The sequence below is a fragment of the Budorcas taxicolor genome, chromosome 10 (genome assembly GCF_023091745.1).
Source record: "Budorcas taxicolor isolate Tak-1 chromosome 10, Takin1.1, whole genome shotgun sequence".
Lineage (NCBI taxonomy): Eukaryota > Metazoa > Chordata > Mammalia > Artiodactyla > Bovidae > Budorcas > Budorcas taxicolor.
This window is the reverse complement of record NC_068919.1, coordinates 86803186-86825900: the sequence shown is the minus strand read 5'-3', so window position 1 is coordinate 86825900 and position 22715 is coordinate 86803186. Positions and strand designations below refer to the sequence as shown.

The 22715-nt window shown below is 42.4% G+C and overlaps 1 protein-coding gene and 1 non-coding gene across 2 annotated transcripts; one reads left to right on the top strand and one right to left on the bottom strand.

The window, feature by feature from the left end:
• Nucleotides 1-1193: 1193 nt before the first annotated feature.
• NOXRED1 (NADP dependent oxidoreductase domain containing 1) lies at nt 1194-20868 on the top strand. The gene is made up of 6 exons (XM_052647309.1): nt 1194-1348; nt 4382-4608; nt 8359-8539; nt 9307-9458; nt 11684-11906; nt 20688-20868. The coding sequence occupies exons 1-6, from the start codon at nt 1194-1196 to the stop codon at nt 20866-20868; spliced, it is 1119 nt and encodes a 372-aa protein (XP_052503269.1).
• Nucleotides 4211-4336, bottom strand: LOC128054907 (U6atac minor spliceosomal RNA). Its single transcript, XR_008200053.1, has one exon. It is a non-coding gene; the product is annotated as a U6atac minor spliceosomal RNA (small nuclear RNA).
• Nucleotides 20869-22715: the final 1847 nt, after the last annotated feature.

Sequence of the window (22715 nt, the reverse complement as noted above, 5' to 3'; positions counted from 1 at the left end):
GTATTGTTACCTATAGTCACCATGATGTACATCAGATCCCCAGAATTAATTTTATCATTTATTATTTTATTATTATTTACGCATTGATTTCTTGAACACAAAAAGGAAGGGCTTGAAAAGTTAACTCCTGAGTAGTGCTAAGATTTGAATGATATTGGAGTGTGCAAAAAAAGAAAAATCTAGAAGTCCGGAACCTTCTGCTGGGAAAAGGAGGATCCCAGACTGCCCTGGTGTAGTATTCCGAGAAGTAGTGAAGGAATTCATGCCCTCATGGAGTGGGTCTGGAAAACCTCTAGGTGGGGCTGGCCCCTTTAAGACTCCAAGCCTGAAGTAACCTGGTAGCTATGGAGTCATAATGACAACTTTCCTGGGTAATCCTCCCTGAAAATGTAGTTCTTACCTTCCAGGACGAGATGTCCTGAGGATCAGAGCCATCTTTTCCTCAGTTTGGTTGGTGAGAGTCACGCATAGAAGGGCTAATACATCTCTGGCTTCATTTTCTGAAATCTAGATGTCCTGCCCTAGACAGAGGATCATGGTATTTAGTTTGGGTTCTTTTCTGCCCTGTGGGAAAAGAGAGTTTGGGGAAAGGGGTGAATTTCTGTGAAATGTGGTCTAAGTGTCCAGTCCTATTTCTAAGAGAATGGAAGGGAAAAACGTCCTGGCCCAAGAGCGCCTGTGAAGCCCATTGCTCATGGAAATACAGGTGCTGAAAAATGTGCCTGGAGCCTCCATGGATCTTGTCCAGGTTTTCCGTGAATCCAGTATTCTTGATTGATGGGTGTAGGCTCAGTAGTCGCTCAGTCGTGTCCAGCTCTTTGTGACCCTATGGGCTGTAGCCCACCAGGCTCCTCTGTTCATGCAGTTTTCCTGGCAAGAGTACTGGAGTGGGTTGCCATTTCCTCCAGGGGATCTTCTCAACCCAGGGATTGAACCTGCGTCTCCTGGATCTCCTGCATTGCAGGCCGATTCTTTACTGCTGAGCCACCAAAAAAGCCAGATTCACGGGTAGTCAGTGCTTAGGCATCCACTCAGAGAATGGGAGTGGATGGGAGCTGCCAGTTTGGAACTGGGAGGGGAGATGCTGAAACCACCATCAGGAGAACCAGGGGCTCGGGCACATGCCCCACTCCTTGGGGGACAGGGGGCCGAAGTGGTTGGCATCTGTCACTGCAGTAGATGCTGGCTTGGAGATGGACCTGCTAGAGGATCTTGAGACCCTGAAGTTTGAGTCCGGGATTCATGAGGAAGACCAAAGCTGGCTGTATTTGCTGGGCCGTTCTCATGGTCTGATGACCAAGGCCTGTGCCCACGCAACCTTCTTCTGCAAGCTACTCCATAATTTGAGGTACGCTGGGTCCCTAGGGTCAAGTAGATGGAGAAGAATCTCTGCAGAGAATCCAGATGACTTAACTTTTTACGTTGGAGAATAACTTTGGCAGGGGGAGTGTCTTCCTGCCTTGTGTAACCTACACTGAAGCACTCCTGGTCTGAAAGCACCCGGGAGACACACACCAGGGTGCCTTGGCTGTGGTTATGTAATGTGGCATGGATGAATGGTGATTTCCTTTTGGTGAGTAGACTGATTAAATCATCCATTCACCCATCCATTCATTCACTCTCTTATCAGGACAACCAGCTTGTCTTCCATAGATACTAATGACGGGCCATTCCATGTCTATTGGCTGAAAATGGGGGTCATTTTTTTTTCTTTTCAGGCTAACAGTGGAATGCCTCCTCACAAGAAAGCTTCCAGGGACTTTGGGGGTCCCTATGGCCAGATGACTTGCCTGAAAACAGGAATACTGACTTTCAAAGAAGCTCTCAGTCCAGTCCTGGCTTCTTGACACTTGAATAAGAGGCATGTGAGAGCCAAGTACTTAGGACTCAGGCTCCTGGGTTCTGTAACTCTAGGTCACTCTTGGAGCATTTGTTGCCTCCCCAACCCCCACCCCTCAGTCTCCTTCTCAGTTTACTTTCCTCTGACATTAGATTAACTCTCAGATGGGGGGACCAGATCCCAGTCAAGCATATTAAAGGTATAGCACATACCTGAGGAGGCAGAGGACTCGAGCAGTTTGCTGACTGGCTGACTGATAGGGAAGCATAAACCTGTGGGCTGCCTCCAAAGACGCGTGATGAGAAACCAACATGGGAAACTCTCAGGATGCATCTTCTATTTGGAAGGATTAGGCACAGTGGGAAAACACTCTCCTTTTAACCAAAAGAGAAGCCTCACATAGAATGTGGCTTGTCATGCTTAGATGGAAGCTCCAGAGTGTGAAGACTCCAGTTTTCACAGAAATACAGAACAACTGTAAGTGAAGTGAAAGTCGCTCAGTCATGTCTGACTCTTTGCAACCCCATGGACTACACAGTCCATGGAATTCTCTAGGCCAGAATACTGGAGTGGATAGCCTTTCCCTTCTCCAGGGGATCTTCCCGACCCAGGGATTGAACCTGCGTCTCCTGGATCTCCTGCATTGCAGGCAGATTCTTTACCAGCTGAGCCACCAGGGAAGCCCCCAAATACTGGAGTGCATAGCTTATCCCTTCTCCAGCAGATCTTCCCGACCCAGGAATCGAACCAGGGTCTCCTGCATTGAAGGTGGATTCTTCACCAGCTGAGCTACCAGGGAAGCCCCACAAGTATCAAGATCATCCTATAACAACATAAAATGATGCCTATGTATTCAGGGGTCAGACCTTGTTCATCTTGGGCCAAGGAAACACATCCAGAACCAACAGTGAGTGAATCTCCAGAAAGAGTGGCCTCAAATCCTTGATCCTCCCTTTCTCAGGTCTGTTTTCCCGTATAAACCATTTTCTTTGATAAATCATCACATTGGAGAAAGCTAAGTTACGTGGTCTCCTGGGTGTGTGCAGAACTGAAATAGCAAACTAGGAAGAGGAGGTGTATGGTAGGAGAGGGGTGCACTTGTCCTGGCAGAGATGGAAATGGGCCAGTGTCCACACAGGAAACAGTGGAAGGACTGGCTCCCTGTGTTCCAGGATAAGGTATGATGGTGGCTGTTCACGGTGATGGTCCTGCGGCCAACAGTTAAACAGTCAGACCTTGTGTTTAAGAAGGCAGGGAAATGCACAATACATGTAACCAAAAAAAGAGTTCATTTAAGAAGGTTTTAAACAAGCTCTGATCTTTTGAAAGGGGTATGCTTTACTCTTTGGAAAATTCACTCAGGAGGAACGTTTCATTCCATCCAGAGAAGCTAGGTCATTGTTGTTTAGTCGCTAAGTCAAGTCTGACTCTTTGCGACCCCATGGACTGTAGCCCACCAGGCTCCTCTGTGCATGGGATCTCCCAGGCAAGAATACTGGAGTGGGTTGCCATTTCCTTCCCCAGGGAATCTTCCCAACCCCGGGATAGAACCTGCATCTCCTGCATTGGTAGGTGGGTTCTTCAATGACTAAGCCACCAGGGAAGCCTGAAGCTGGGTCAGTGGCACATGGCTGGAAAGCTTCGCTCTGAAGGACTTAAGGTGGCACAGCAGGCTGCATTTGAGGAAGCTAAAGCAGAGAAAGTCAGAGATTGACACTCAAGAAGGGCTAAGGGCGTGCGTGTCTTTTTTAAAAAATTAAATTATTTAAATTGGAGGATAATTATTTTGCAATATTATGGTGCTTTTTGCCACACATTGACATGAATCCATCACAGGTACACATGTGTCCCCCCACCCTGACCCCCCCTCCCACCTCCCTCCCCACCCCAGCCCTCTGGGTTGTCCCAGACTACTGGCTTTGAGTGGCCTGCTTCATGCATCAGATTTGCACTGGTCATCTATTGTACATATGGTAATATACATGTTTCAATGCTAGTCTCTCAAATCATCCCCCCTCCCCTTCTCCCACATAGTCCAAAAGTCTGTTCTTAACATCTGTGTCTCTTTTGCTGCCTTGTATATAGGATCCTCGTTACCATCTTTCTAAATTCCGTATATATATGTGTGTTAATATACTGTATCAGTGTTTCTCTTTCTGACTTACTTCACTCTGTATAATAGGCTCCAGTTTCACCCATCTCATTAAAACGGACTCAAATGCATTCTTTCTCATAAATGAATAATATTCGATTATATATATGTACCACAACTTCCTTATCCATTCATCTGCCGATGGACATCTAGGTTGCTTCCATGTCCTAGCTATTGGAAACAGTGCTGTAATGAACGCTGGGGTACATGTGTCTCTTTAAAAACAGTGGTTAGATGCCACGAAGTAGGTGGCAATGCCCTAACCGTATGCATGTTGTCAGGCCCAAGAGCCTCTTCCATCCTTGTCAAGAGGAGTGCTAACCTTCTCTCCTTTCATACAACACACGTGCATGTCTTAATATTTGTGTGTGTCCATGTTCATTCTCCAGAGAATCATTCTCCAGAGAATCATTCTCCAGAAAATTAGTACCGGAGAAGCGAACCTCTAAATGTCGCTTGACTGGGTTGTGTGAAGAAACTCAGGATGATGACGCGTTAAAGGTGGGCATCATCGGAGGTGGCCACCTTGGGAAGCAGCTGGCACACACCCTGCTCCAGTTCGTCCCCATCCCTGCTGAGAATCTGCGGATCTCCACTCGGAGGCCAGAGACCCTGGGTGAGGAGTACTGGGCAGGCTGTTTGGAAAGGACCCCTCGAAAGAGGAATGCTTGCATACAGCCGGCCTAGTTCTCAGCTTGCTAGCCCTGAGAAAAGCTGGAAAGTTGTTGTTTTTTTTTTTTTTTTTAATTTCAGTACTTTATTTGGCTGCACTGGGTCTTAGCTGTGGCACTTGGGATCTTTAATCTTCATAGTGGCATTCAGGATCCAGTCTCGGCATGTGGGGTCGAGTTCTCCAACCAGGGATGGAACCTGGGCCCCCTGCATTGGGAGCACAGAGTCTTAGCCTCTGGACCACCAGGGAAGTCCCAGAAAGATTTTTTTAAAAAACTTGTTCCTTAAAGCACCTTTCTTTTCCACCTAAATAGTTATATCCATTTCTCCTCCCTGCGCCCTGTGGCTAGATATCTTTCCGGGTCTTTGATTCAGAGACACTTTCCAAACAGAATTCAAATCTTCTAACTGGACCAGTTAGAGTCAGAGTGGTGTTTACCGCTTCCAAACATTTGGCCTCGTTTTTTAAAAACACCATTTACGGGGGACTTCCCTGGCTTTCTAGTGGTTAGGACACCATGCTTCCACTGCAGGGAGCACAGGTTCGATCCCTGGCTGGGGAGCTAAGATCCTGCATGCCGTGTGGCAGAGTCAAAAAAATAATAATACCATGTACTGAAAAAAATTTTTTTAATGTTTTGCAGTGATTCCATTTATTAACCTCTGGTGGTAGAAATCAGAACAGTGAGTGCTTCTGGGGAGACTGAGAAGAGGCCCCAGGGAACTTTCTGGGCAGATGTAAACATTCTGTTTCTTGAGAAAGATGCACGTTCCTTGGGTGCTTGCATTTGTCAAAAAGAATCAAACTATTTACTTCACAGCTATGTGATGCGCTGTGTGCAAATTATATTTCAATATTTTAAAAAATGTAAAATAATACATGCGTGTTATAAAAATTTTTTTAAATTACTCTATAGGAAAGTAAATAATAACTACCTATAATTTCCTTATCAGGGTTATCATTGTTTTCCATTTTTTCTTCTGATTATATCAGATTATACCAGATTATATCAGATTAACTAAAACTATGCAAAGCTTTTTAAAAACAATTAATGGATTATTTGCATATTATTTGACATTCTTCAAAATCATGATTTTCAGGTTGTATAGTATTCCTAAAGTATGACTTATGATAATTTATGTAACTGTGCCATACTGAGTAGGACTTCCTGATTCACAATTTTTTTCTAATTGCTAGGTCAAAGAACAGGTACAGCTTTATTGAGATATACTGTGTATATAATAAATTGCACATTTTGAAAGTGTATAGTTTGAGGGACTTCCCTGCTGTTTCAGTGGCTGAGACTCCATGCTCCCAAGATAAGGAGCCTGGGTCTATCCCTTGTCAGGGAACTAGACCCCAAATGCTGCAACTAAAGATCCCACGTGTTGCAACTAAGACCCGGCACAGCCAAATAAATAAATATTAAAAAAAATATTGAAGTGTACAGTCTGATGTTTTGACACCTGTATGCTCCTATGAAAGCATCAACACAGTCAAGTCACGAACCTCTCCACCTCCCTGCAGGTCCCACTCAGGAAACCACTGATCTGATTTCTGTCACTACCAATTAGTTTACATTCTGTAGAATTTTGTACAAATGGAATCATACAGTTTGTACTTTTTCTTTGCTCTAAATTAGTTTTAATTATGTTTTTAATTGAAGTATAGTTGATTTATAAGGTGTTGTTTTCAGATATACAATAAAGTGACTTAGTTATACATCATATAAGTATGTATGTTCTTTTTCAGATTCTTTTCCCACATAGGTGATTACAAAATATTGAGTGTAATTCTCTGTGCTATACAGTAGGGGTTTTTAAAAATAATTTTATTTATTTGTGTATTTTATGGCTGCACTGGGTCTTTGCTGCTGTGAGGGTTTTTCTCTAGCTGCAGCAAATGGGGCCTATTCTCTAGTTGCGATGTGTGGGCTAGCTCATTGCGGTGGCTTCTCTTGTTGCAGAGTACGAACATTTGGGCATGTGGGCTTCAGTAGTTCTCAGGCCTGAGAGCACAGGCTCAACAGTTGCGGCTCATGGGCTTAGCTGCTCCATGGCATCTGGGATCTTCCCCGACCAGGGATCGAACTCGTGTCTCCTGTGTTGGCAGATGGATTCTTTACCACTGAGCCACCTGGGAAACCCCTCAGGTCACATAAGCACAATCAAATGATTAGCTACCAAGGAGTGGTTTTAGCAAGGACATGAGTTATTATGTTTCTCTCTGTGTTTATAAATATCTTGTTGACATTAGATTGTATACACTTTACTGAAACTACAAGCAGAGTTTCCCAAACTACTCCTGTCCTCTTCCCTCTTCCACTCTCTCAGTCACTCTCTCCCTCTCCACCAGTTCAAGCCAGTTAAGCTGTTTAACTTTGTCCCAGTCACACAATTCTGTTTTATAAAGAGCATGTTTTATTTGGCTTTGGTTGTTTGTCTTTACCTCATCAGGGATCAAACTCGTGCCCCTGCAATGGAAGCCCAGAATCCTAACTACTGGACTGCCAGGAAATTCCCATTCACATGATTCTCGAAGATTCAGTTTTCACTTCTGTAATACAGGGATATATAGTTTCTAGGGAAATATTGTATCCCTATAATATAGGGATAATACTGGTCTCTGCCTCATAAGGTTCTTGTGAGGATTCCCCGTTGGTAGTTTAGTCACTAAGTCATGTCCGACTCTTTATGGCCCCATGGACTATACCTCTCAGACTCTGTCCATGGGATTTCCCAGGCAAGAATACTGGAGTGGGTTGCCATTTCCTTCTCCAGCGGATCTTCCTGACCCAGGGATCAAAACCGAGTCTCCGACATTGCAGGTGATTCCTTACCAGCTGAACAACCAGGGAAGCCACGGATTCCCTCGATAATGTGGCTAAAGTACTTCGTACATCACCTGATATATGGTAAAGTCAGTAAACTGGAGCAGAAGGCTTCGTTCAGACTTTTCTCTTTCTAAAAAAAAAAACAAAAAAAAATCTGAAAAATTCTAGCGTTTGGTTTAAACATGAGGTCAGGATGAATTATCTAACAATCTCGAGCACAGCTGTGGTGGCATCAACTGTCATAGTTGTGGGGCCAGGGCTTTGCTGTGTGGCTTTTAGAAGCCATAAGGGAATTTCTTCTGATTTATGTGGTGACAAGTGTGCATGCGTGCGAAGTCACTTCAGTTGTATACAACTCTTTGCAACCCTTTGGACCATAGCCTGCCACATTCCTCTGTCCATGGGATTCTCCAGGCAAGAATACTGGAGTGGGTTGCCATGCTCTCCTCCAGGGAATCTTCCTGACCCAGGGATCGAACTGGTATCTCTTACGTCTCCTGCATTGGCAGACAGGTTCTTTACCCCTAGCACCACCTAGGAAGCCCCACCTGGTGACAAGACTTGAGATAAAATAGTTGCCACTCTCTCCCAAAAGTTGGGGGCTTCTCTAGTGGCTCAACTGGTAAAGGATCTGCCTGCAATACAGAAGACCCAAATTCAATCCCTGGATCAGGATGATCCCCTGGAGGAGGAAATGGCAATCCACTCCAGTACTCTTGCCTGGAGAATTCCATGGACAGAACAGCCAGGCAGGCTACAAAGAGTCAGACAGGACTACGATTTTCTCTTTACCCAGAGTAGATGTTGAGTCTGAAGTCTTCTGTATCATGATCCATCTGTCTTCTTTTATTCCCTCCCAGATGAATTCAAGAAACTGGGAATCCAGTGCTTTTACCAGAACGCTTCTCTGGTGGGATGGGCCAATGTGGTATTCCTCTGCTGCCTGCCATCTCAGCTGCCTAATATCTGCGTAGAAATTCAAACCCGGCTTGGGAAAGACTGCATTGTGTACAGCTTTGTCTCTGCCATCCCAGTATCCAGGTATCTTGCTAGCGTGAGCACAGGGCTGGCAGGACCTCTCTGTCACCTCATGTCCACCTCCACCCCTACCTCTTGGAGCTGACCATTCCCAGTCATAAGGTGGAAGCATCTTCATCGGCAGAAGGGCCCAAGCCAGCCTTTGAAATCGTGTCCTCTCCATTTTTCTGTCAACAGCACTTGTGGGTGGGCCATTTTCTTTGATGTGCAAATATTTAGAGCAGAAACACAGCATTGCTTCCACCTCCTTGGGGCTTCCCTTGTAGCTCAGCTGGTGAAGAATCCACTTGAAATGCAGGAGACCTGGGTTTGATCCCTGGGTTGGGAAGATCCCCTGGAGAAGGGAAAGGCTGCCCACTCCAGGATTCTGGCCTGGAGAATTCCATGGACTGTATATATAGTCCATAGGGTCGCAAAGAGTTGGACGTGACTTTCGCTTTCACCTACTTGAAGTTAACTTGTGTTCCCTTGTATCCGGGTCAGCAGCAGGAAAATTGATGGAGAGCATGTGTCAGATATCCTTTTGGTACGTCTAGTGCTGGGCCCAGCGCCTGGCTTGTGGTAACTTTCAATAAATGTATCTGAGGAGGATGGATGAACCGTCTGGCTAAGAGGTTGTGCCCTCAGGGCTGAGCCACACCTGCGTTTGCCTCTGGGCTGTGCTGTGCAGCGGACTGTGTGGTTGAGGCTAGATGTACCCTCTGTGGATCACATGCTGGTTCATTCCAGTCCTGGCTCTGCACTCCCTGCCTTGATTGCTTTACTTGCAGGTTGAAACTCCTACTGAATCACACTAACATCTTGCGGCCCCAGTATCAGTGTGCTGAAGATCTTGCCCGCATCTGGGGGGCCAATAAGGAGATCACCGCTGCTCTCCAAGACCCTGTGATTATTCAGGCCACCTGCCCCTACAGCCCTGCTGGTAAGGGCGCACCATATTTTTGGCACTTTTGAAAATTACCTTCGTCTTGACCTGTTGCTGTCTTATTAAACCCTGGTGTGGTTGTGCTGAGGGTGTGTGTGTTGGGGGAAGAACACGCTAGATGGCATTCTCAGCTACTTAGGTTTTATATGGGAACAACTTTGGTGGTAAAAAGCAGCCTTTTTAAGGACTTCCCTTGTCAGTCTAGTGGTTAAGACTTTGCCATCCAAAGCAGGGAGTTCGGGTTTGATCCCTGGTTGGGGAGCTAAAATCCCACATGCCTTGTGGCCAAAAAAACCAAAATATAAAAAAACAGAAGCAGGGCTTCTCTGGTGGCTCAGTGGTGGAGAATCCACCTGCCAATGTAGGAGATGCGGGCTTGGTCCCTGATCCAGGAAGATCCCTCATCCTGCAAAGCAGCTAAGCGCTTGTGCCACAACTATTGAACCAGTGCTCTAGAGTCTCAGAGCCCAAACCACTGAAGCCTGAATGCCCTGGAGCCCACGTTCTGCAGCCAGAGACGCCACTGCAACACGAGGCCTGTACATCATAACTAGAGAGTAGCCCCCGTCTGCAGCAACTAGAGAAAAGCTTGCACAGCGGTGAAGACCCAGCACAGCCAAAAATAAGATTAATTAATTAAAAATATATATGAAAACTGAAGCCGCTCAGTTGTGTCCAGCTGTTTGTGACCCCATGGACTATATAGTCCATGAAATTCTCCAGGCCAGAATCCTGGAGTGGGTAGCCATTCCCTTCTCCAGGCGATCTTCCCAACCCAGGTATTGAATCCAGATCTCCTGCATTGCAGGTGGATTCTTTACCAGCTGAGCTACAGGTGTATATAAATTAAAAAAACAGAAGCAATATTGTAACAAATTCAGTAAAGACTTTAAAAAATGATCCACATTTTTTAATTTAAAAAAAAAAGAATTTTAAAAAAGCAGCCTTTTTAAAGGAAAAGCTGAGAAGTGTGATTAATCATATCCTCTAAGGATGAGTTTGTATATTGTCACCCTGCTTATTTAACTTCTGTGCAGAGTACATCATGAGAAACGCTGGGCTGGAAGAAACACAAGCTGAATCAAGATTGCCGGGAGAAATATCAATAACCTCAGATATGCAGATGACACCACCCTTATGGCAGAAAGTGAAGGGGAACTAAAAAGCCTCTTGATGAAAGTGAAAGAGGAGAGTGAAAAAGTTGGCTTGAAGCTCAACATTTAGATGGGGAAAAAGTGGAAACAGTGTCAGACTATCTTTTTGGGCTCCAAAATCACTGCAGATGGTGACTGCAGCCATGAAATTAAAAGACGCTTACTCCTTGGAAGAAAAGTTATGACCAACCTAGATAGCATATTAAAAAGCAGAGATATGACTTTACCAACAAAGGTCCGTCTAGTCAAGGCTATGGTTTTTCCTGTGGTCATGTATGGATGTGAGAGTGGGACTGTGAAGAAAGCTGAGCGCCGAAGAGTTGATGCTTTTGAACTGTGGTGCTGAAGAAGACTCTTGAGAGTCCCTTGGACTGCAAGGAGATCCAACCAGTCCATTCTGAAGGAGATCAACCCTGGGATTTCTTTGGAAGGAATGATGCTAAAGCTGAAACTCCAGTACTTTGGCCACCTCATGCGAAGAGTTGACTCATTGGAAAAGACTCTATGCAAGGGATTGGGGGCAGGAGGAAAAGGGGACAACAGAGGATGAGATGGCTGGATGGCATCAGCGACCTGATGGATGTGAGTTTGAGTGAACTCCAGGAGATGGTGATGGACAGGGAGGCGTGGCGTGCTGTGATTCATGGGGTCGCAAAGAGTCGGACACGACTGAGCGACTGAACTGAACTGGAGGATGAGTTGGAAACAACCAGAGAGGAGAGCCTGTTTAAACAGAAGGATGCAGCCTTTGGGACCAAGTGGCTTTCCTTACTGTAATCTTGCAGTGTGCCTTATTGCAAGAACCATTCCAGAGATTTCCCAAGATGCATTTGTCATTAGCAGTGTCTACATTAACCTATCTGTAGATAGGGTCAACACATGACGTGTTATAAAGGGCACACCCAGGGCTCTTGGTCTGGAAAGGAAGAGTGTTTGCTTATCTCCAAGTTCATATAACCAAACTGTCTTGGACAGAAGGTAGCTGTTCACTGTCTGGAGTTTGTCCTAGGTCCCTGTAGACCTTTTTATGTGGTGCTCACTGGTGTTTCCTTTCTCATTGATGTTTAGGGGGAATAAGCCTCAACATCAAGTGGCTGGAGGGGATGTTTTATGCACTCTTAAACTTCTGCACAGCAAAAGACATGCCCCACTCACAAGTGCTGTGGCATCTGAGCGAGCTGTTCCCCTCCCAGCACCTCGAGGCCTGTAAGAAGGATGAAGCATCACCCCTAAAATTTCAAGCCCAAGATTTTGTCAGTAAGATCTATGCCAAGAACCTGTCTCAGAAACGGTAAAGTATCAGACGGTGGCCATTCGAACTTCTCCCACACTGTTGTCTTAGCAGATGCTTTTCATATTTTTCCTTTAATGTTCTTTTAAAAAATTCATAAAAATAATACATTCTTAGGAAAAAAAATCCAACTAGTGGAGACATGAGAGCCCTCTTTTGCCCCCCCACAACTTTTTATAGACTTAACCTCTAATTGCTTTTATATTTTTGTCTTTTCACCTTATGTATTTACACACATATATGTATATTAGCATTATAGTATAATGTGTGTGTATATCTGTATCTATATGTACATTTTAGAAACATGGGGACTATACTATGTCATAGGTATCGTTCTGTGTTAGCACAATAACATCTACTTCATTTACGAGCATGGTGTAGGCATCTGTTGGATACATTCCTTTTTTTTAAATTTATTTTTAATTGGAGGATAATCGCTTTATAATATTGTGTTGGTTTCTGCCATACATCAGCATGACTCAGCTCTAGTTATACATATGTCCTGGTGGATATGTTTCTTTAACTGCATTTATTCATTCTATTTCCTCTTGATGGCATTGTACCCCGGCCCCACATTTTGCATAAAAGAACTGCTTTGAACATTTTTATCCTTAAACTTTGCACACTTGTACCGGTAGAATTTCTGGGTCAGAGGTTATATATATTTTATGTTTGATAGATATTCCTAAATTACCTATCAAAAAACATGGTGCTTACTTATATTTCCAACAATAGTGTATGAGAGTGCCATTTCACTATAGTTTCATAACTATTAGATCATTCTTTTTAATCTTTAATAATCTAATGGGGACAAATGGTTGCCCTTGTTACCAGAGACTTCCATGTCACTAAATTCATTGGATACTTTTATTTTTTTATTTAAAAGAATAGATTTTATTTTTTTAGAGCAAGTTTAAGTTTACAGAAATATTGAGCAGACGGTTCAGAAAGTTCCCATAGAGCACCTGCCTCCTGACCTGCAGTTTCCCCTATGTTCCCCTTGCGTTCAAGTGGCAAGTTATTATTCCTGAAGTCCAGAGTTTATGGGATTCACGATTTTCTTGTTAGTCGTGGTAAAATACACATAACATAGAATTTACCATTCTTTTTTAAAGTGTTTATTTTGGCCACACCTGGCTCACAGCCTTTGGGATCTTAGTTGTTCAACCAGGGACTGAGCCTCAGCCACCTGTGGTAGGAGCGTGGTCACAGGACGCTTCTAAATCCTTTTCCTCCCTGGCTATTGAACATGGCATCCTTCCTGAAGCGACCGCATCTCTTCGCTTTCCTGATACACTCATATGCTCTTCGTTTTCCACCTGTCCCTTTATCCTGCCTTTCCAGGTCCTCTTCTGCCCCATCCTTAAATCTGGGAGTTTTCAGGGCTCTGTCCGAAGCCTTCTTTTCTGATTCTACACTTTGTTCTTGGGTGATTTTTTCCACTGTGGGGACTTAGGTTGCCATCTTTACTCTGCCAGCACAGGACTCCATATGCCTAGCCTAGATGTCAGTTCTGCATCCGGGTAACTTCATACCCGCCATTTCCACTCAAACTCCACGTGTCTAAAAGCATCCCTGCTCGCATGCCTGCTCTTCCAGCGTTTCTGTCTAATAACACGCTCCTTGGAAGAGTTGTTCAAACCAAAACCTGGAAGAAATCCTTAATTGTCCCCCTTTCCCCTTCCCCCGCCCCCCCCTTTTTTTTTTTGGCTGTGCTGGGTCTTCGCTGTGGCATGTAAGCTTTTCGAGTTGCATTGCATGGGCTCGGTTGCCCTGCAGCACAGGGATCTTAGTTCCCTGACCAGGGATCGAACCACGTCCCCTGCATTGGAAGGTGGATTCTTACCCACTGGACCACCAGGGAAGTCTCTTATGTTTTGTATCCTAATCAATCACTAGTGACCTGTGACACACTTTCAGTTTGGGAATCTTCCTCCTCCCTTTTTCCTAGGATTCCCTTTGCCTCTCTCTTATGTTGGATCTCTTTTTCCTGGACCCCCCTCTTCCTCTGGCTTCATCTACTACTTTATTATGATGGAATATGTTCTCCTGCACTAGCTTCTTTCATAAAGGCTGTGTAGTAATTTTTAAGGACAATGTATGACAATGTTTTTATTCTACACTAATATTTTATTGAAAACACAGCCAAGGTGTAGAATCTAAGTTAGAAATAATTTCCCGCAGAATTTTGAAGGCAGCGCTCCGTCGTCTTTCAGCTTTTAGAGTTGCTGTTGAGAGGTAGAGTGGCATTCTAATTCTTCAGTTCATGCTTGGTCTGAAACCTGTTTGTTTTCTCTCTGGAAGCTTATAGTATCTTTTGATCTCAGCATCCTGAAATTTTATTATTTGTCGCTTTTATTATGGACACTTGGTGGGCCTCTCCCTTTTTTTCCCTTAACTTAAAAAAAAAAAGAATTGTACAATATAACATATACACAAAAAAGTACATATTCCATAAATTCATGAATATACAGTGTAATGAATTCTTGTAAAGCAAATATACATGTAATTGCCACCTACAAAAGAAACAGACTATTCAATGGTCATTTTCAATCTGCATGTTAAGTTCTCCAATTTTCTCCAATTATGTCTTTGATAATTTCCTCCCATTCCCTGTTTCTTCTTTTCTTCTTTCTGAATATTTTTTAGCCCAGTGTTGGATCTGCTGGGCTGATCTTTTGATTTTCTTAAGTTCTCCTATTTTCAGTATTTTTGTCTTTTTTCTCTGCTTTCTGAGAGCTTGCGTCAACTATCTTGTTTTTGTTTTTGCTATTATATTTAGAACATGTTTTGATTTTCAAATATTTCTTTAGTCGCCAAATATTCCTTTTTTATGTAGCATCCTGTTGTCATTTTCCTGTGCGATACCATTTCTTATCCTTTGAGAATGTAAATGATAGCATTTTTTTTTATCCTCTGAGAAGTCTCTTTCCTTTGGAATTTTTCTGATCATTTGTTTTGCTCTCCATCATTCATTTTAGAGATTTTCTTTCAAGTATATGGAAAACCTTGACTGTATGCTCATATTTAAGGTACTGATTACTGAAAAGTTGCTTGGAAACTCTGTGTTTGCTATCGTGGTCTCTATTGTAGAGTGATTTAATCAGCTTTTCCTTCAGTTCAGTTCAGTTCAGTTCAGTTCAGTCACTCAGTCATGTCTGACTCTTTGCAACCCCTTGGACTGCAGTTCACCAGGCTTCCCTGTCCATCACCAACTCCTGGAGCTTACTCAAACTCATGTCCATTGAGTTGGTGATGCCATCCAACCATCTCATCCTCTGTCGTCCCCTTCTCCTCCTGCCTTCAGTCATTCCCAGCATCAGGGTCTTTTCAAATGAGTCAGTTCTTTGCATCAGGTGGCCAAAGTATTGGAGTTTCAGCTTCAGTATCAGTGCTTCCAATGAATATTCAGGACTGATTTCCTTTAGGTTGGACTGCCTGGATCTCCTTGCTATTCAAGGGACTCTCAAGAGTCTTCTCCAATACCACAGTTCAAAATTCTTCAGCACTCAGCTTTCATTATAGTCCAACTCTCACATCCATACATGACTACTGGAAAAACCATAGCCTTGACTAGATGGACTTTTGTTGGCAAAGTCATGTTTCTGCTTTTGAATATGCTGTCTAGGTTGGTCATAACTTTTCTTCCAAGGAGTAAGCGTCTTTTAATTTCATGGCTGCAGTCACCATCTGCAGTGATTTTGGAGCCCCCCCCCAAAAAAGTCTGTCACTGTTTCCATTGTTTCCCCATCTGTTTGCCATAAAGTGATGGTACTGGATGCCATGATGTTAGTTTTCTGAATGTTGAGTTTTAAGCCAACTTTTTCATTCTCCTCTTTCACTTTCATCAAGAGGCTCTTTAGTTCTTCACTTTCTGCCATAAGTGTGGTGTCATTTGCATATCTGAGGTTATTGATATTTCTCCCGGCAATCTTGATTCTAGCTTGTGCTTCATCCAGCCCAGCATTTCTCATGACGTAATCTGCATATAAGTTAAATAAGCAGGTGACAATATACAGCCTTGACATACTCCTTTCCCTATTTGGAACCAGTCTGTTGTTCCATGTCCAGTTCTAACTGTTGCGTCTTGACCTGCATACAGGTTTCTCAAGAGGCAGGTCAGGTGATGTGGTATTCCCATCTCTTGAAGAATTTTCCACAGTTTATTGTGATCCACACAGTCAAAGGCTTTGGCATAGTCAATAAAGGTAGAAATAGATGTTTTTCTGGAACTCTCTCGCTTTTTTGATGATCCAGTGGATGTTAGCAACTTGATCTCTGGTTCCTCTGCCTTTTCTAAATTCAGCTGGAATGTCTGGAAGTTCATGGTTCATGTACTGTTGAAACCTGGCTTGGAGAATTTTGAGCATTACTATACTAGCATGTGAGATGAGTGCAGTTATTCAGTAGTTTGAGCATTCCTTGGCATTGCCTTTCTTTGGGATTGGAATGAAAACTGACCTTTTCCAGTCCTGTGGCCACTGCTGAATTTTCCAAATTTGCTGGCATATTAAGTGCAGCACTTTCACATCACCATCTTTTAGGATTTGAAATAGCTCCACTGGAATTCCATCACCTCCACTAGCTTTGTTCGTAGTGATGCTTCCTAAGGCCCACTTGACTTTGCATTCCAGGATGTCTGGCTCTAGGTGAGTGATCACACCATTGTGATTATCTGGGTCATGAAGATCTTTTTTGTACAGTTCTTCTGTGTATCCTTGCCACCTCTTCTTAATATTGTCTGCTTCTGTTAGGTCCCTATCATTTCTGTCCTTTATTGAGCCCATATTTGCATGAGATGTTCCCTTGGTATCTCTAATTTTCTTGAAGAGATCTCTAGTCTTTCCCATTCTATTGTTTTCCTATATTTCTTTGCACTGATCACTTAGGAAGGCTTTCTCATCTCTCCTTGCTATTCTTTGGAACTCTGTGTTCAAATGGGTATATCTTTCCTTTTCTCTTTTGCCTTTCATTTATCTTCTTTTCTCAGCTATTTGTAAGGCCTCTTCAGACAACCATTTTGCCTTTTTGCATTTCTTTTTCTTGGGGACGGTCTTGATTCCTGTCTCCTGTACAATGTCACGAACCTCCATCCATAGTTCTTCAGGCACTCTGTCTATCAGATCTAATCCCTTGAATCTATTTGTCACTTCCACTGTATAATCATAAGGGATTTGATTTAGGTCATACCTGAATGGTCTAGTGGTTTTTCCTACTTTCTTCAATTTCAGTCTGAATTTGGCAATAAAGAGTTCATGATCTAAGCCGTTGTCAGCTCCTGGTCTTATTTTTGCTAACTTAAAACAAGAGCTTCTAGAGCTTCTAGAGCTCTTTTTAGAGCTTCTCCATCTTTGGCTGCAAAGAATATAATCAATATGATTTCAGTATTGACCATCTGGTGATGTCCATGTGTAGAGTCTTCTCTTGTGTTGTTGGAACAGGGTATTTGCTATGGCCAGTGTGTTCTCTTGGCAAAAGTCTATTAGCCTTTGCCCTGCTTCATTCTGTACTCCAAGGCCAAATTTGCCCATTATTCCAGGTATCTCTTGACTTCCTACTTTTGCATTCCAGTCCCCTATAATGAAAAGGACATCTCTTTTGGGACTTCCCTGGTGGCTCAGATGGTAAAGCATCTGTCTCCAATGCAGGAGACCCAGGTTCAATCCCTGGATCAATCCCTGGGTTGGGAAGATTCCTTGGAGATGGAAATGGCAATCCACTCCAAAAAAAAAAATCCCATGGACAGAGGAGCCTGGTAGGCTACAGTCCATGGGGTTGCAAAGAGTCAGACATGGCTGAGTGACTTCACTTCACTTTGGGTGTTAGTTCTAGAAGGTCTTGTAGGTCTTCATAGAACCATTCAACTTCAGCTTCTTCAGCATTACTGGTCGGGGCATAGACTTGGATAACTGTAATACTGAAAGGTTTGCCTTGGAAACGAACAGTGATCATTGTGTCATTTTTGAGATTGCATCCAAGTACTGCATTTCAGACTCTTTTGTTGACTATGATGGCTACTCCATGCCCACAGTAGTAGATATAATGGTCATCTGAGTTAAATTCATCCATTCCAGTCCATTTTAGTTCACTGATTCCTGAAACATCAATATTCACTCTTGCCATCTGTTTGACCACTTCCCATTTGCCTTGATTCATGGACCTAACATTCCAGGTTCCTATGCAATACTGTTCTTTACAGCATCAGACTTTATTTCCATCACCAGTCACATCCACAACTGGGTGTTTTTGCTTTGGCTCCGTCTTTTCATTCTTTCTGGAGTTATTTTTCCACTGATCTCCAGTAACATATTAGATACCTACTGACCCGGGGAGTTCATTTGTCAGTCCTATCCTTTTGCCTTTTCATACTGTTCATGGGGTTCTCAAGGCAAGAATACTGAAGTGGTCTGCCATTCCCTTCTCCAGTGGACCACGTTCTGTCAGAACTCTCCACTACGACCTGTCCGTTGGGTGGCCCTGCACGGCATGGCTCATAGTTTCATTGAGTTAGACAAGGCTGTGGTCCGTGTGATCAGGTTGGTTAGCTTTCTGTGATTGTGGGAAAGCCTGAATATTGGTATCTTTAAGTCTTTGGGACCCAACTTAGGGAAAGAAAACTGCACATGTACAGAGGTAGTCTTGTCATTCAGAGTATTTTTTCACTTAATGTCTCCCCTTCCCAACATATCCTTGCTACTCAGACTGCCTGATACCCCTGCCAGCATCTGTGCATTTGTTTAGAAAGGTAGATTCCAGGGCCCCAGCCCAGATGTATGGAATCAGAATCTGCGCTTTTACAGACTCCCAGGTGATATGCTCATTAACGTTGGAGAAGTGCTGCTCTACAGTCTTTTTCCATCAGATGACCTGTTAGAATGGGAGGCAAGGTATATTAATCTTTCCACTATGATTGTAGTTTCTCAAATTATCTTTATGTTTCTAATCTTTGTTTTATAAAGTTTGAAGTCATATCATCTGATGCACAGAAGTGCGTATTTTTATATCTTCCTGGTGGATTAAACTTTTTAATTCTATCCCCCTCCCTTTTAAAAACTTTTAAAAAGATTATTTTGATTCACATGCAGTTATTAAGAATACAAAGAAACCCCATGTGCCTGAACAAACCATAGTACAATATCTATATGTAGATATTTGTAAAACTATAGCCAATACCACAACCAGGACATCGACACTGACACAGTCAAGATGCAGAACAGCTCTGTAACTAGGGATCCTTCATGCTGTTTCTTCCTGAACCGGCAACCATTGAGCCGTTCTCCATTTCTATGATTTTGTCATTTCAAGAATACTATATAAATAGAATCGTGTACTATGCAACTTGGGGACTGGCCTTTTTCACTCAGCATATTTCACTGGAGATTCATCCAGGTTGCTGTATGTATCAACAGTTTGTTCCCTTTTATTGCTGAGTAGTTTTCATGGCATGTATGTATCACAGTTTGTTAAACCATTCATTTGTTGAAGGACATTTAGGATGTTTCCAGTTTGGGGGTATTTATTATGCATAAAGATGCTCTGAACATTCATGTACAGGTTTTTGTATAAACATAAGTTTCCGTTTCTCTGGGACAGATGCTTAGGAATGCAACAACTGGTTGCATGTTAATTTTTTTAAGATACCGCCAAACTGTTTTTCAAAGTTATTATTTCTTTTTACAGCACCAGCAATGTATAATTCAGTTTCTCTACGTCCTCACCAGCATTTGGCATTGTCACTATGTTTTGTTTTACCGTTACATGTGTAGATTGATTCATGGAGAACTGACATCTTTATAATGTTGAAATTTCCCATCCATGTACACAGTATATGTCTCCATTTATTTATCTTATTTTGTCAGCATTTTGTAGTTTTCAGTACACGAGTCCTTTACGTGTTTTGTTAGATTTACACTAAGTATTCCATTTTGTGTGTGTGAAAGGAACTACATTTTTAATTTCATTGCCCAAGTGTTCACTGCAAATATATATAAACAAAATTTATTTTTCTGTGTTTATTTTATATCCTGTGACCTTGCTGAATACATTTATTAGCTCTAGGAGATTTTTTTTTTGAAATTTTTTTGGATTTTTCTACATAGACAATGATGTCATCTACAAATACTGATGACTTCAGTTCTCCCTTTCTGATCTGTATGCCTTTTTTTTCCTTTTCTTGCCTTATTGCACTGGCTATAACTTCCAGTGGTATGTTGAATAAGTGTGGCTAGACCATATATCCTTGCCTTACTGTTGATTTTTTAAATACTCTAAAGCTCTACATCTTAATGCTTTTTAACTTGAATTCCACTATTGACTAATACTTAACATTGCCCCATTTTTATTTGCATGTTAACTCTATTTCTTTCTCTATACAGTTGAGGAGGTTATCTTTTTTGTTTTTTTAAAGAGGATATTGTAAAAGAAATGAGGTCTCTCCCATTTCTAATTTCTATGATCCTCTTATGTATTTTCTATCTAAATTCAAGGAAAATATAACAAAAAGGATGTTGATTTTATTATCATAATCATTCCCTAATTATGAATTCCTCCCCAAATGTACTTAGATAATTGTACATGTGAAAACTCATAAGCAGAATTAAATCCACATATTGAATAGATCCAGATGAAATTTTAAATAAGAATTTTAATTAGTTTGGTATAGAAAATGAAGAACCTTTTTTCCAAATGGAGGAAAACTTTCTTTAAAGGCAATGTTTAACAGAAAATCAGATGTATTAAACAGACATAAAGAAGTGACAGTGTTTTTTTTCCCTACCCCAGGCCTTTCCCCTTGTTTGATCTGACCGCTGTGCAACTCAAGGAAACTCCCTTTAGCCAGTACCTCTCAAACAGTACTACTTTTCAGGACCGCTTTACCCATCTATATTATGACTCATTTGGCATCTCCCTAACCAAAGAACAAGAAGAGCCAGAGGTTTCCACAGGTTCTCCATCCCAATAAGAGAAGAGACTTCTCAGGAATCATGAATTTTTCTCCTTCTAATCAGGTAGTGCTTTGATTATCGCAGCTGTCAGTGGAAGTCATGTGATTGTCTGGTGATTCCCATATGTTAGGCAACGAGGAATTAGAAAATTGTACTGATGGCTCTTTAAAATCTAGAATAAAAAGCAGTTCTTTACATCAGTATGTTTCGGTGAGTCTGGCTTTTGCAAGCAACTGAATGAAACTACATAACCTGACACATTTAAGTAAGCTGCTTTCCCAGCAGCTAAATATCAATTCAGTACATTCAAATTCTCTCTCATCTAACCACTAAATTCAAGAAGCTATACTGCTGGGAGCCAGCATGGGGAATCCCGCCCATGGCAAAGGTCATGAGGAAGAGGCCTGACGGGCAAAGGCGAGATCAGGCCTCGAGGGGCCCCCCTTCTTGAACATCTACCCCCAAACCAGAATCTGTCTGTCTTACTATTTTGTGCCTTTCATCAGCTCTACTGATATACAGGGGCCTATCCCCGACCACCTTTCTCTGGAGAAAATCAACTTAGGGCTCTAGCTAATAAGTCTCCTGGACATGAGAGGAATATTTCAAATCAAACCCCTTCTGTTAGCATTCTAGCTTGCTTGGCAGGCTTATCCAGACTCTTACAGCTACACATGTGATTATTTACAGCCTCCCAATTGTGAGAGGCACGGGAAGCCTAAAACATAGAGCCTTTCAAAGAGTTAAAAGTTATTAGAGTAGTGCTGGTGTAAGATTTCATTATTGGGCCAATGCTTGTTGCTAAGTTCCCATATCTCTTATCCACTGTGCACCTGGGAGTGCATTAGTTAAGTTGGAATGTAAGAAAAACAAGTGTAGCCTTGAAATTAACCACATCAGACTTTTGAGCTAATTGGTTCTTTCTTGAAACTCACTGCACCTTTGCTCTGTGAGAAATGTAACTTGTTTAATACTTTCTGAGGCTGACATAGATTAGAAATATAAAGAAAAAACATTTCAAGGGAAAATAAGTTTTCTGGTTGAGCAGCCTTTATCAAAATAGGGTCATAAAATGTCCACAGGCCTCCAAGGCCAGAAGATAATGTACACAACATTGTCTATGGGAAAGGTTTGCAGAAAAAATCCTGGTTTTGATAAAGACAAAACAGATGTAATGTTTGGGCTGACTCTGTATGACTTTGCATCTTTCATTTCCCTCTATGTACAAGTGAAGGTATAAAAGACACTTTTGAAAATAAAGTAAAAGGGCCTCGCTCAAAGAAGCTTAGTCACCCCGTGTCTTTTTTTCTCTCTGTTACTCTCTTTTTTCAGGCTGATCCCTTGGAGCATAGAGGCTCCCTGCATTCACTTATCTACCCGGGTTTCTAGGACCTGAATGGGAAGATGTTCTGCATCTTCACTCCCTTGGGAGACTGGGAGGGCACCTGTGGCCTCTGTGAACAGGGCAAACTCCTTGTCTCGGAGTTTTATTGGCTTTCTATGTAAACCAAGGAATATCAGCCTCTTTCTCTCCTCTGTTTTCTTATCTACAACATTCTTTCCTTATCTCTCTCTAAATCATTCTCTTCGCCAACACCGTCACACTTCGGATGCCCTGGATCCAAGCCAGAGCAGGACCCCGGCACTATACTGTCATTATTAGATGATTACATACTTTTTCTGTAGCATTCTTTTCCTATAGCAGTATGTAACTACATTCTATACAGTATATACATTCCTATAGCAGTATGTAACTACAATATGTAGCTACAGTACATAGTTACATTCTTTCCCTGTAGTAGTATGTAGCTAACAAATGAAACACCTTGATTTTCCTACAGTTTGGATAGAAAAATAAGATAGA

What these genes read in the sequence shown, in the direction of transcription:
- NOXRED1 (XM_052647309.1), top strand. Translation starts at nt 1,194, where the DNA reads ATGGACCTGCTAGAGGATCTTGAGACCCTGAAGTTTGAGTCCGGGATT. An exon ending in TCGGAGGCCAGAGACCCTGG is followed by an intron (nt 4,609 to 8,358) that starts GTGAGGAGTACT and finishes ATTCCCTCCCAG; the next exon opens with ATGAATTCAAGAAACTGGGA. An exon ending in CTGCCCCTACAGCCCTGCTG is followed by an intron (nt 9,459 to 11,683) that starts GTAAGGGCGCAC and finishes ATTGATGTTTAG; the next exon opens with GGGGAATAAGCCTCAACATC.